Source organism: Macaca thibetana, chromosome 10, assembly GCF_024542745.1.
Source record: "Macaca thibetana thibetana isolate TM-01 chromosome 10, ASM2454274v1, whole genome shotgun sequence".
NCBI classification, from domain to species: Eukaryota; Metazoa; Chordata; class Mammalia; order Primates; family Cercopithecidae; genus Macaca; species Macaca thibetana.
The window spans coordinates 22253348-22267887 of NC_065587.1; the positions used below are offsets into that span (position 1 = coordinate 22253348).

The 14540-nt window shown below is 38.5% G+C and overlaps 1 protein-coding gene across 3 annotated transcripts in view; it reads left to right on the forward strand.

The window, feature by feature from the left end:
• TTC28 (tetratricopeptide repeat domain 28) overlaps nt 1-14540 on the forward strand; it is a 723416-nt gene that overhangs the window by 35689 nt on the left and 673187 nt on the right. For all 3 annotated transcript variants that reach the window (XM_050806773.1, XM_050806774.1, XM_050806775.1), the window contains exon 2: nt 8863-9141. In XM_050806773.1, the coding sequence (XP_050662730.1) occupies nt 8863-9141 (279 nt within the window). The remainder of the gene's footprint in view (nt 1-8862; nt 9142-14540) is intronic.

Sequence of the window (14540 nt, forward strand, 5' to 3'; positions counted from 1 at the left end):
CTGTGATTTTGGGTGTATATGTATTTATAATTATACCCTCCTAATGAATTCACCTTTTTATAATTATACAATTATTTTGTCTCTTGTTAATAGATTTTGACTTAAAGTCTGTTTTGTCTAAGTACAGTTATCCCTGCTCTCTTTTGGTTTCCATTTGCATGGAATATCTATTCTGTTCCTTCACTTTCAGTCTGTGCATATCCTTAAAGCTGAAGTGAGTCTTTTGTAAGCAGCATGTAGTTTTTGTAAGCAGCATCTCTTTGGGTCCTGTTTTTCTTTTAATTAAAAAATTTTATTGGGTCCTGAATTTTTATCCATTCGATCATTCTGTTTTTCGATTGGAGAACTTACTCCATTTACACTTACAGTAACTATTGATAGGTAAGGACTTACTGTTGCCATTTTGTCAATTGTTTTCTGGCTGGTTTGTAAACCTCTTGTTCCTTTCTTGTCTTCCTTGCTGATTTGATGATATTCTATAGTATGCTTTGGTTCCTTTGTCTTTTGTGTATCTGCTATAGGTATTTGCTTTGTGGTTACCTTGATGCTTACATAAAACATAGTTATAGCAGTCTATTTTAAGCTGATACACAATGGGGAAACCATAGTTTCCAACATATGTGGTCCTGGGAAAACTGGCTATCACGTGCCATAAAGTGAAATTGGATCTTTAACTTACACCACAAACAAAAATCAACTCAAAATAGATTAAATACTTAAATGTGGCCTGGCGCGGTGGCTCATGCCTGTAATCTCAGCACTTTGAGAGGCTGAGGCAGGCGGATCACCTGAGGTCGGGAGATCGAGACCCTCCTGGCTAACACGTGAAACCCCGTCTCTACTAAAAATACAAAAAAAATTAGCCTGGCATGGTGGCGGGCGCCTGTAGTCCTAGCTACTCGGGAAGCTGAGGCAGGAGAATGGCATGAACCCAGGAGGCGGAGCTTGCAGTGAGCGATGCTCCTCTGCACTCCAGCCTGGGCGACAGAGCAAGACTCCGTCTCAGAACAACCAACCAAATAAACAAACAAAAAAACACCAAAAAACTTAAACATAACATCTGAAACTCTAAAACTCCTAGAAGAAAACATGGGGGGGAAAGTTCTTAATATTGGTCTTGGCAATGATTTTTTTGGATGCGACACCAAAAAACTAGGCAAAAAAAGCTGTTAGGACTACATCAAACTAAAACTTTCTCCGCAAAAGAGGAAACAGTCAACAAAATGAAAAAGTGGGGTGGGATAAAATATTTGCAAATCATATGCCTAACAAGGGTTAATATCCAAAATATATAAGGGACTGACATAACTCGATAACAAATAAATAACCTGATTTTTAAAATGGGCAAAATTCCTGAATATAATTTGAACAAAGAAGACCTACAAACTGCTAACAGGGGTATGAAAAGCTGCTCAACATCACTACCATAGGATCCAGCAATCCCACTACTGGATATGTCTCTGAAGGAAATAAAATTACTATCTTGAAGAGATATCTGGACTTCCATGTATATTGCAGCATTATTCACAAAGACCCAGATGTAGAAACAACCTAAATGTCCATTGATGGATGAATGAATTAAAAAAATGCACATACACAAAATACAATATTATTCAACCTTAAGAAGGAAATCCAACCTGTAATCCCAGCACTTTGGGAGGCCGAGGCGGGCGGATCACCTGAGGGCGGGAGATTGAGACCATCCTGGCTAACATGGTTAAACCCATCTCTACTAAAAATAAAAAAAAATTAGTTGGGCATGGTAGTAGGCGCCTGTAGTACCAGTTACTCAGGAGGCTGAGGCAAGAGAATGGCGTGAACCCAGGAGGCAGAGCTTGCAGTGAGCCAAGATCATGCCACTGCAAACAGCCTAGGCGACAGAATGAGACTCTGTCTCAAAAAAAAAGAAAAGAAGGAAATCCTGACATTTGCAACAATATGGATGAACCTAGAGAATATCATGCTAAGTGAAATGAGCCAGACACAGAAAGACAAATACCGTATGATCTAACTTATATGTAGGATCTAAAAATGTTGAATTCATAAAAACAGAGTAGAAGGGTGGTTATCAGGGGACAAGGGTGGGAGAAATGGGTGACATTGGTCAAGGGGTACAAATCTTCAGCTATGAATAAATAAGTTCTGGAGACCCAGTGTACAGCGTGGTGACTAGTAATGTATTATACACTTGAAATTTGCTAAGAGAGTAGATCTTAAGTATTTTTACCATATACACACAAAAGAAAGCTCTGTGAGGTGATGGATATGTTAATTAGCTTGATTGTGGTAATCTTTTCACAATGCATACATGTATCAAAACATCACATTATATACTTTCTATATATATGACTTTATTGGTCAATTTATACCTCAGTAAAGCTGGAAAAATTTATAACAGGACTGCAATTATGCCATGTATGTAGTAATTATATGTGGCTGCATATACTGAGCCCATTTGGCTCACATGTTACTGAATATCTTTTTAAGATGAATTTGTCAGAGGATCAGAGGAAAATATCAGCAATGTTAATATATGTTGACATCCATATGCTATATGTATATGAAATACAGTCACAATATTTTTCTCTATTTTGGAACTCATGGGGGAAGAAATAATATAATAGTTAATCTAAGTAAATGAGTAATTAAAATTTTTATTTTTCATTATCTCCTTAAGAAGTACTATTCACCTTGTTTAACTCATTAAATTAGTTCCTAAATTTAATATGGCTGGTTATTTTAAGTACAACATATATATAATCTGAGAAATATATGCAAAGGTCTTTTTTCTCTGTCAAGTTTATCAATTGCAGATAAGATAGAAAAAAAAAGAAAAGGACTTGGGAAGTTATGTTTATTCTTCTTAGCCATACACAGAAATTTCTGTTTCTTTTTTTTTTTTTTTTTTTTTTTTTTTTGAGACGGAGTCTTGCTTTGTTCCCAGGCTGGAGTGCAGTGGTGCGATCTTCGCTCACTGCAACCTCTGCCTCCCGGGTTCAAGCGATTCTCCTGCCTCAGCCTCCCGAGTAGCTGAGACTACAGGCTCGTGCCACCATGGCCAGCTAATTTTTGTATTTTTAGTAGAGACGGGGTTTTACCATGTTGGCCAGGATGCTCTTGATCTCTTGACCTCGTGGTCTGCCCGCCTCGGCCTCCCAGTGTGCTGGGATTACAGGCGTGAGCCACCGCGCCCAGCCAGAAATTTCTGTTTCTTTTTCTTTTCTTTTTTTTTTTTTTTGAGACGGAGTCTCGCTCTGTCGCCCAGGCTGGAGTGCAGTGGCCAGATCTCAGCTCACTACAAGCTCCGCCTCCCGGGTTTACGCTATTCTCCTGCCTCAGCCTCCCGAGTAGCTGGGACTACAGGCGCCCGCCACCTCGCCCGGCTGGTTTTTTGTACTTTTTTTTTTAGTAGAGACGGGGTTTCACCGGGTTAGCCAGGATGGTCTTGATCTCCTGACCTCGTGATCCGCCCGTCTCGGCCTCCCAAAGTGCTGGGATTACAGGCTTGAGCCACCGCGCCCGGCCAGAAATTTCTGTTTCTTAGCCTTCTGGCAGCCACACGGTATCCAGCTGAGTAGACACAGATAAATTTTGACAAATTAGAAGCTTCTGTGGAGCACTTACTACAGTGCATTTTTCTTTTAAATTTGTGAACATTTGATGGCATGTTGTGAACATTTGATTAACTACTACTAACTCTAAATACTAGAGTTCTCCTCTGGGATTTAGAATCTTTCTGCACTAGTACTAACTCATCCATGGTATTTTCTTTGCTCTTAGAGGCCTTAGTAATGGTTTACATCAGTGTTTCAAGCAATTTCTGAACTTGCCAGATGCTTCACTATAAAAGGTGATTTGATCTTATAATGTATGGTATTCCCCCCTCTCAGATTCACAGTGTGCAAAATAAGATCTCTGAGAGATATTTCACTAAAGAAGAGATTTATTTAATGTTGTTCATCCTAGTCTCCTGAGGACCTAGGGTTTCCTTAGAATATATTTTGGGAAATGTTACTTTAATTTACTGTACATGGAGGCAACAGAATGAAGATGATTTCTCTTCTTAATTTGATTCTTATCTGTGTTGGCGTTGAACCAAAAGTAGTACTCTGCCATTCTTTCTGAGACAGGGTCTTGCTTGTTGTCCAGGCTGAAGTGCAAGTGGCACGATCACAGCTCACTGCAACCCTGACCTCCTAGGCTCAAGCGGTCCTCCCTCTTCAGCCTCCCAAGTAGCTAGGACTACAGGTGCATGTCACCACACCCAGCTATTTTTTGTCTTTTTTGTAGAGACAGGGTCTTGCTTTGTTGACCAGGCTGGTCTTGAACTCCTGGGCTCAAGCAGTCCTTCCACTTTAGCCTCCCCAAGTGTGGGATTACAGGCATGAGCTATTGTACCTGGCTTACTCTGCAATTCTTTCTGAAAAAAATTTTTTTCTTTTTTCTTTTTTTTCTTTTCTTTTCTTTTTTTTTTTTTTTTTTTTTTTGAGACAGAGGCTCGCTCTTGTTGCCCAGACTGGAGTGCAGTGGTGCAATCTCGGCTTATTGCAACCTCTGCCTCCCGGGTTCAAGCAATTCTACCTCAGCCTCCTGAGTAGCTAGGATTATAGGCACCCGCCACCACACATAGCTAAGTTTTGTATTTTTAGTAGAGATGAGGTTTCACCATGTTGGCCAGCCTGATCTCAAACTCCTGACCGCAGGTGATCTGCCCACCTCAGCCTCCCAAAGTGCTGGGATTACAAATGTGAACCACTGTGTCCTACCTTACAAAATTTTTAAATATATATGTATATTTTTCTAAAATAGAGACAGGGTCTTGCTGTGTTGCCAGGCTGGTCCCAAACTCCTGGGCTCAAGCAGTCTTCCCATCTTAGTCTCCCAGTGTGTGGGATTACAGGCATGAACCACTGAGCCCAGTCTACTCTGCAATTCTTTTTGAGAAGTAGGGAATACTGTAATAGTAGGATTCTTCTTTTCTTTTTTTTAAATAACTTACAGGCTACTTCTGAAGCTAACAATTTATTTTACTTTAAAAGTCTTTAGTTGCTATTTTTATATCATGCCCTTGAATTTTGAGATACAGAATTTGTTTCTATAACTTATGGTAGTATTGACCTTAAGCAGAACCATGATGATCATGTTTTCCAAAATGAAATCAGTCTTACATATTGTCAGTGTTTTACACATTGGTTTGATGATGGAATAAAATAATTAAAAACAAAGACTGAAAAATCTGGTTGTTTGGCAAATGTCACGTAGTCCATTTACTTTCAAGCAATATGTTTCATGATCATAATTTTTAAAAAATCCTTTAAGTGCATTATTGGTTGGCCACTTCCAGTAAGTGAAAGTTGAATATTGGTGCATGCCTGTAATCCCAGCTACTTGGGAGGCTGAGGCAGGAAAATTGCTTGAACCTGGGAGGCAGAGGTTGCAGTGAGTCGAGGTCGTGCCATTGCGCTCCAGCCTGGGCAACAAAAGTGAAACGTCTCCTCAAAAAAAAAAAAAAAAAAAGTTGAATATAACTTGGACACTGATATTTGAAACTTATAGAATCCTTTAATGTTTTGAATTGTCCTGGAAATCAGGATATAATATCCTTGTGAGCAGAGGAAGAACAGTTGTTGGTCATATGTGAGATTAGATCTGCCTTTCCTTTCCTCCCTTCTTTGGGGAATTTTTTCTTCTTCTTTTTTTTTTTTTTTTTTTGAGACGGAGTCTCGCTCTGTCGCCCAGGCTGGAGTGCAGTGGCCGGATCTCAGCTCACTGCAAGCTCCGCCTCCCGCGTTCACGCCATTCTCCTGCCTCAGCCTCCCGAGTAGCTGGGACTATAGGCGCCCGCCACCTCGCCCGGCTAGATTTTTGTATTTTTTATTAGAGATGGGGTTTCACCGTGTTAGCCAGGATGGTCTCGATCTCCTGACCTCGTGATCCACCCATCTCGGCCTCCCAAAGTGCTGGGATTACAGGCTTGAGCCACCGCGCCCGGCCAATTTTTTCTTCTTTTAATGCAAGTACTTCTTTGACGAGTCTATTTCTTTGTGTGTATTGGCCTATTGCATCAAATCAGATGCATTCTCTTCTGAATGGAGGTACTGGACTTGATCTTAAAGGAAGACATAGGGAAAAAATACTTTTTGTTTTAATTTCACTTAGGGCAAGCTTGCTTAGAAGTATAAAATGTCTGTGCTTGATACTACTGTGTTAAATTTCTTCCCTTTGTACTTTACAGTTCATTTTTTTTTTTTTTTCAGACGGAGTCTCGCTGTGTTGGTCAGGCTGGAGTGCAGTGGCACAATCTTGGCTCACTGCAAGCTCCGCCTCCCAAGTTCATGCCATTCTCCTGCCTCGGCCCCCTGAGTAGCTGGGACTACAGCCGCCTGCAATCATGCCTGGCTAATTTTTTGTATTTTTAGTAGAGATGGGGTTTTGCTGTGTTAGCCAGGATGGTCTCTATCTCCTGACCTCGTGATCCGCCTGCCTTGGTCTCCCAAAATGCTGGGATTACAGGCGTGAGCCACCACGCCTGGCCTACAGTTCATAATTTTTGTGTTTTAAAAATGAGTAACAGGGCCAGGCGCGGTGGCTCAAGCCTGTAATCCCAGCACTTTGGGAGGCCGAGACGGGCGGATCACGAGGTCAGGAGATCGAGACCATCCTGGCTAACACGGTGAAACCCCGTCTCTATTAAGAAATACAAAAAACTAGCCGGGCGAGGTGGCGGGCGCCTGTAGTCCCAGCTACTCGGAAGGCTGAGGCAGGAGAATGGCGTAAACCCGGGAGGCGGAGCTTGCAGTGAGCTGAGATCCGGCCACTGCACTCCAGCCTGGGTGACAGAGCGAGACTCCGTCTCAAAAAAAAAAAAAAAAAAATGAGTAACAGGCTGGGTGCTGTGGTTCACTTCTATAGTCCCAGCAGTTTGGGAGGCCAAGGCGGGAGGATTGCTGGAGCCCAGGAGTTTGAGACCAGCCTCGGCAACATGAGAAGACTTCATCTCTAGAAAACAATAAAAAAATTAGCCAGGTGGGGTGGTGCGTGGCTGAGGTTTCAGCAACTTGGGTGGCTGAGGTGGGAAGATTGCATAAGCCCAGGAGGTTGAGGCTGCAGTGAGCTCTGATCACACCACTGCACTCCAGCCTGGCTGACATAGCAAGACCCTGACTCAAAAAAACCACAAAAACAAACAAACAAACAAAAACACTTGACACATTTGCTTCCTTTGGTTTTAAGGTCACTGCACTGCTGCTATAGTTATAGAAAACTTAGTAATTTTGAAAAATCAACATCAAAAACAGATTTTAAAGTGCCAGAATATAGTTACAGCTGAATATTTTTTTTGCTAGTCTTCAAACACTGGTGTTTGTCTTTGAAATTTCATGGTAGTAGCCAAACTATAGTCACCAAATTTGCCAGTCCAAAAAGATTCATTGGTACATGAAAACATTTTTTAAAGCTTATTTTTTATTTTAAAACTTGCATAAGTTTAAGAATTAAAATGCTCCACAAGCTTATTTCCAGAGATAATTTAGTATGATTAATATTTTGATTTTCTCTCATTACTTATTTATTTATTTTTAGAGATGGAGTCTCGCTATGTTGTCCAGACTGGAGTGCAATGGCTATTCACAAGTGCAGTTGTAGCACACTATAGTATTAAATTCCTGGGCTAAAGTGATCCTCCTGCTTCAGCATCTTGGGTAGTTGGAACTACAGGTGCATGCCACTGTTCCTGGCTTTTCAGCATTAAGTGCAATCATCTTAATATAGTTGAGATTATAGTGTCCATATATGTTTGTATTTTATTTTTTCCATAGTATATAACTTTAAATTGCCAAGGAAAAACCTGAATACTCTTTTGCATTTATTCATTCAACAAATACAAATACAAATATACATGCATGTAACTATTAAACATACATATGCACATATGCATGCAAGGCACTTTGTTGGCTGCTTTGAGGGAAGATTATTGTCTTCCGGGGCACATATATAATGTAGAGCAGATAATGAAGAATGTTTGTGTTTTATTGAGGTGCAGATGATGTCTTAGTATGTTTTGTGTGGCTATAAAGGAATTCTTGGCCAGGTGCAGCAACTCATGCCTGTAATCCCAGCATTTTGGGAGGCTGAAGTGGAAAGATCTCTTGAGGCTAGTAGTTCAAAATCAGCCTGGCCAACATAGTGAAATCCTGTCTCTACAAAACAAACAACAACAACAACAAAAACAAAAAAAAGTTAGCTGCATGCTGTGGCATGTGCCTGTATTTCCAGCTACTCAAAAGGCTGAGGCAAGAAGATTGCTTGTGCCTGGAGGTTGAGGCTGCAGTGAACCAGACTTGGGCCACTACACTCTAGCCTGGGCGACAGAGTGAGACCTCATCTGAAAAAAAATAAGAGTAAAAAATTAATACCTGAGGCTGAGTAATCTATAAAGAAAAAAGGATTATTTGGCTCATGATTTTGATGATTGGAAACTTCAAGATTAGGCATCTGTATCTGGTGAGGGCATTAAGCTGCTTCCACTCATGGCAGAAGGCAAAGGGGAGCTGGCTTGTGCATGCAGAGATCACAAAGTGAGAGGCAGCAAGAGAGAGAGAGGGGCCAGTGGCAGGCCTCTTAATAACCAGATCTCACTGAAAATAATAGAGTAAGAATTCACTCACCCCCAAGGAAGGGCAAATCCCTCTATTTGTGTGGGATTTACTCCTATGACCTAAACACCTCCCATTAAGCCCCACCTCCAGTACTGGGGATCACATTTTAATGTGCAATTTGGAGGGGACAGACATCCAAATCTTAGCAGATCAGGAACCCATCTGGATTATCTAACTTTGTCTGAAAAAGTTTCTTTGTTTGTAGATTCCTCTCTTTGGTGCTAACACTTTTGGCCAGAGGAGTCCTGATGGACCGGTACTGAGCAAAGCTGAATTTGTTGAGAAAGTTCGTCAGAGTAATCAGGCCTGTCACAATGGAGATTTCCACACAGCTATTGTTCTGTATAATGAAGCCCTGGCTGTTGACCCTCAGAACTGCATCTTATACAGCAATAGATCTGCAGCCTACATGAAAATCCAGCAGTATGACAAGGCACTGGATGATGCAATCAAAGCTCGACTTCTCAATCCCAAATGGCCAAAGGTAGAAATTTTATTTATTTTCACAGAATCTTTTGTGCTGGCTTCTTACTTTAATGTAACATTTTGTGGATTTAGTGTACTTATTAATATTTTAATAATCTATACTTCAGCAAAATATAAAATGACTTCCTTGAGCTGGTACATTAGTGAAAGGCTTCCTTTTTTTTTTTTTTGTAGTGTGCTTTCCATGTGCAAGTTTAATTCTTTTCCTGTATGTGTGAAATTTAAATTTTTTTTCTCTGTGCCTCTTGATAAGTAAGATACATTCTAGTTCTTTATATAGGTTTTGGAACACCTCTTTGTGAATGACTATTTTAGATGAAGTATGATGATGTTTCTTTCCTTCAATTTAAAATAATTAATTTTATTCCCTGTCAATGACTGTTTATTTTCAGAATGGTATTTAATGAGGGAAATTTCTGTTTTTTCTAATAAAGCATTGTAATTATCTGTAGTCCTTGAGTAACGCAAGGCTTAGTTATTATCTTTGTTTTTTATTATATATACTTTATTTTCGGTGTGCCTGCTCCTAACCTAACCCCTAGTTTCTTTTAGAAACAATTCCTTTCCTTCCCTTTCCCTTTCCTTTCCCTTTCCCTTTCCCTTTCCCTTTCCCTTTCTCCTTTTTCCTTTTTCCTTTCTGAGACAGGCTCTTACTCTGTCACCAAGGCTGGAGTGCAGTGGTGCAGTCTTGACTCACTGCAACCTCTGCCTCCTGAGTAGCTGGGACTACAAGTATGTGCCACTATGCCCAGCTAATTTTTGTATTTTTTATAGAAACAGGGTTTCACCATGTTGCCCAGGCTGGTCTTGAACTCCTGAGCTCAGGTAATCTGCCTAACTTGGCCTCCCAAAGTGCTGGGATTACAAGTGTGAGCCACCTCGCCCAGCAGAAACAATTTCTTAAGATGCTCCTGAAGCATAGAGGGTGGGGGATAGGAGAGGGATGAAATGGGGGAATGTAGATCCAAGGATATAAAGTTGCAGATATATAGGATGAATAATTCTAGGTATCTAATGTACCACATGAGGACTATAGTTAATAATATTGTATTGTATTAGGGATAATTGCTAAGAGGAGATTTTAGGTTCTCTTATGACACAAATACACACAAAAAGGGTTACCATGTGAGATGATGAATATATTAATTTGATTGACTACAATAATTATTTCACTTCATATAAGTAAACAAAAATATCATGTTGTATACCTTAAATACATACAATAAAAAATACAATGTGATTGAAGTATATGCGATATTTTCCATAGAACCACAAAACCATTTCATCCCATTCTTGGTTTTCTGTTGGGTTAACAAAGGTTAATGGATATTTCCTAGAGATTTAAAATAATTTCCTAATGTCTTAATAATATGCTGTAGGGCTGAGCATCGTGGCTTATGCTTATAATCTCAGCACTTTGGGAGGCTGAGGTGGGAGGATCCCTTGAGCCCACAAGTTTGAGGCCAGACTAGGCAACATAGTGAGACTTTGTCTCTACAAAAAATACAAAAATTAGCCAGGTATGGTGGCACGCACCTGTATCCCCAGCTACTTGGGAGGCTGAGGTGAGAGGATTGCTTGAGCCCAGGAGGTAGAGGCTGCAGTGAGCCATGATTGCATCACCGCACTCTGGCCTGGGCAACAGAGTGAGACCCTGTCTCAAATATTAATAATAAAAGTCATAGTACTTTATCCTTTGACTCTGGTAGGTCTTTTTGGCCTCATTTAATGGAACTTCTAGTGTTGCTGCTGCCTTGTGAATGGTTTACTATTCTGTAATTCCCTAAAGGATTACTTTTGTAACCATAATCATTGTAAATGAAGCAAAAATTGTTGAGAAAAATTGTATATGGGCTGGGCGCGGTGGCTTATGCCTGTAATCCCAGCACTTTGGGAGGCTGAGGTGGATGGATCACCTGAGGTCAGGAGTTTGAGACCAGCCTGGCCAATGTGGTGAAACCCCCTCTCTACTAAAAATACAAAAATTAGCTGGGCGTGGTGGTGGGCGCCTGTAATCCCAGCTACTGGGGAGGTTGAGGCAGGGGAATTGCTTGAATCCCGGAGGCAGAGGTTGCATTGAGCTGAGATCGTACCACTGCACTCCAGCCTTAGCAACAAGAGTGAAGAGTCTCCAAAAAAAAAAAAAAAAAAAAAAAGAAAAGAAAAAGAAAAATTGTATATGATACCATTTGTGAACTAGAATGCTGTTTGCAAAGGATAAACCTTGGTTCACATTCCTGTTCCTCCATTAATGTCAATATGGTTTTGAGTAATCTCTTAACCTCTCTGAAGTTAAGATAAATGGGAATCATAATACCTATCTTGGAAGATTGTTGCTTAAGGATTAGAGATAATTTGTAACTTGTACATAGTAGATGTTTGGTAAGTAATAGCTATGATTGTGACATTTTTACTGAAGGTTTGAATTAGATTATTCTAGCAAGGTTTTCCATATTTATCTGCCTCTGTCTCTTTCTCTCTTTAAACCTATGATTAATGCAGTGAGCCTTATAGAGAGCTTAATTTTCAAATTAAGTATCAATTCTTGTCCTTTTTTGATCCACTTATCTTGTGTTTTTCCTATATTTGTGAACACCTTTAAACTTTTATCCTTTCCATTTTTCTTTATCATTTCTACTTTCTCCTGGCACTACTTGTGACTTCTATACCCCAAAAATGGTTTTTTAAAAGTGTACTTTTATGATTATAGACAAAAAAATCACCCTTTTTGGATAATTTATATTATTGGTTTCTGATGTTTTCTCTTCACAATAAGTGAAGTTATTGTATAGTCCATTTTACATTAATATTTTAGTTCTATATTTGGCTTTAAGCAAACCTAATTTAGGAACATTTAGAATTATATAAAATATAGAGTTCATAATTGAAATCACAAAAGGTTCTTTTGATGTAGTATGATAGCAGAATTAATTTATAAGGAAATGTTCAGTACTGCATAAGAATGTTTCCTTTTATAAAAACTTGATTTTATACTTATTTTTCTAGGCATATACTCATTAGGTAAAAGAAGATTCACTTACATTTTCTTGTTATAAATGTATATCTGGTGAAATTTTGTCAATTCCTTTTTCTTTTAATTTTTGCTTTTCTACTCTTTTTTATTATAATGCTTTGCTTTTCTAAAGTCTTTATCTGAAATATTATTTTTGTCTAGTCTGGTGTGTGAAAAGCTACCTTCCAATTTTTAACTCTCTCCATAAGTATTAATGTTTTATGTAAAGATCCAAAGGCTCCAGAGATTAGATGGAGAATCTTTTATACATGTCTGTTTTATCTCATTGAAAAAATGATTTTGATGAGGTATGAACAAAGCACTGTGGGAACCCACACAAGCAGTGAGTTCAGTCTATGATACCTTATCTCCAATTGCATGCTAGATGGTTTTCTTTGATTTATCTTTATGTTTCTTCTTTTTATGTCCTATTTAAGAAACCTTTGTCTTCGCCAAGGTTACAAAGATTTTCTTCTAGAATTTTTATGTTTTTTGGCCTTTAGGTCTATGATTTATTTTGAGTTAATTTTTGGTATTGTATGAGATAAGAGTCAAAGTTAATTTTTTTCCAGATAATGATAACCATGATCCAGCAACATTTGTTTTAAAGATTATCCTTTCCCCATTGAATTATCCTGGCACCTTTGTCATAAACCATTTGACCCTATAAATATGGAGTTATTACTAGATTCTCCATTTTATTTCACTGATTTCTATGTATATATCTAAATGCCTTAACCATAATGCCTTAATTACTATAGATGTATGATAAGTCTGATTATTAGGTATTGTAAGTCTTCCAACCTTGTTCTTTTTTTTTCCTAAGTTGTTTTGGCTATTCTATATTTTTGCATTTCTATATAAGTTGTAGAATCAGCTTATCAATTTCTTCAAAAAACCTTTCTGGAAATTAATGGGCTTACACTGAATTAGACCAGTTTGGAGAGAATTGCCATCTTAATGTTACTGAGTCTTTGAATCCATGAACATGGTGTATTCCTCCATTTACTTAGGCCTTCTTTTATTACCTTTGCAACTTTTTGTAGTTTTCAGTGTTCAGATCTTGCAAGTCTTTTGTTAAATTTATTCCTAAGTATTTTGGTTTTTGATACTATTATAAATGGATTAACTTTGTTTTCTAACTTTCTATTAAGAATCTATAGAAATACAATGTATTTTTTGTACTTTGTGTCATGTTACCCTGTTAAATTTGCTTTTAATTTCTAGTAGGATTTTTGCAGATTCCTTGGGATTTTCTATGCACATGATGATGTCTGCAGGTAATCACAATTCTGCTTCTTCCTTTCTTTGGTGTTTGCCTTTTCTTTCTTTTTCTTTTTCTTCATTTTTTGCTCTATTGCACTGGTTAGCATGTCCAGTACAATGTTGACTAGAAGTCATGAGTGAACTTCCTTTACTCATTCCTGATCTTTGTGGGAAAGCATTGAGCTTCACATTGTTGAGCATGATGCCCTTAATCAGGTGGAGGATATTCCCTTTAATTTCTATTATGAGTGGGTGTCAAATTTTGTCTATGTTTCTTCATCTGTTGAAATAATTTTTTAGCTAGTCTGTTAATATGGGAAATTAAATTGATTTATTTGGGGATATTAAATCAACTAAATCAACTTTGGTTTTAATGGGGGTAAATTCCAGGTAGTCATTATGTATTATTATTCTTTTTACATATTGTTGGAAATGCTTTGCTAAAATTTTGTTAAGAATTTTTGCATCTATGTTTATGAGATAGTGATCTGTAGCCCTTTTTTTTTTCTCATGATGTATTTGTTTGGTTTTGGTATCAAAGTGATTCTGTCCTTATGTAATGAGTTGTAAAGTGTTCTCTCTGTATTTTCTGAAAGAGTTTGTGTAGGATTGCCGTTATTTCTTCCTTAAGTATTGGATAGAATTCACCAGTCAAGCCATCTTTATCTTTATCTGTACTTTTCTTTGTTGGAAGGTTTTAATTATGAATTCAATTTCTTTGATTGATGTAGGGCTCTTCAAATTTTCTAATTCTTTTTAGATCAGTTTTGGTAATTGTTTCTTTCAAATAGTTTTTCATTTGATCTAGGTTGTCAGCTTTATTGGGATAAAGTTGTTAATATTCCTTTATTATCCTTTTTAATACCTGAAGAATCCATAGTGATGTTCTTTTTATAATTCTTGATTTTTTTTTTTTTTTTTTTTTTTTTGAGACGGAGTCTTACTGTGTCGCCCAGGCTGGAGTGCAGTGGTGCGATCTCGGCTCACTGCAAGCTCCGCCTCCTGGGTTCACACCATTCTCCTGCCTCAGCCTCCTGAGTAGCTGGGACTACAGGTGCCTACCACCACGCCGGGCAATGGGGTTTCACCGTGTTAGCCAGGATGCATTCTTGATATTG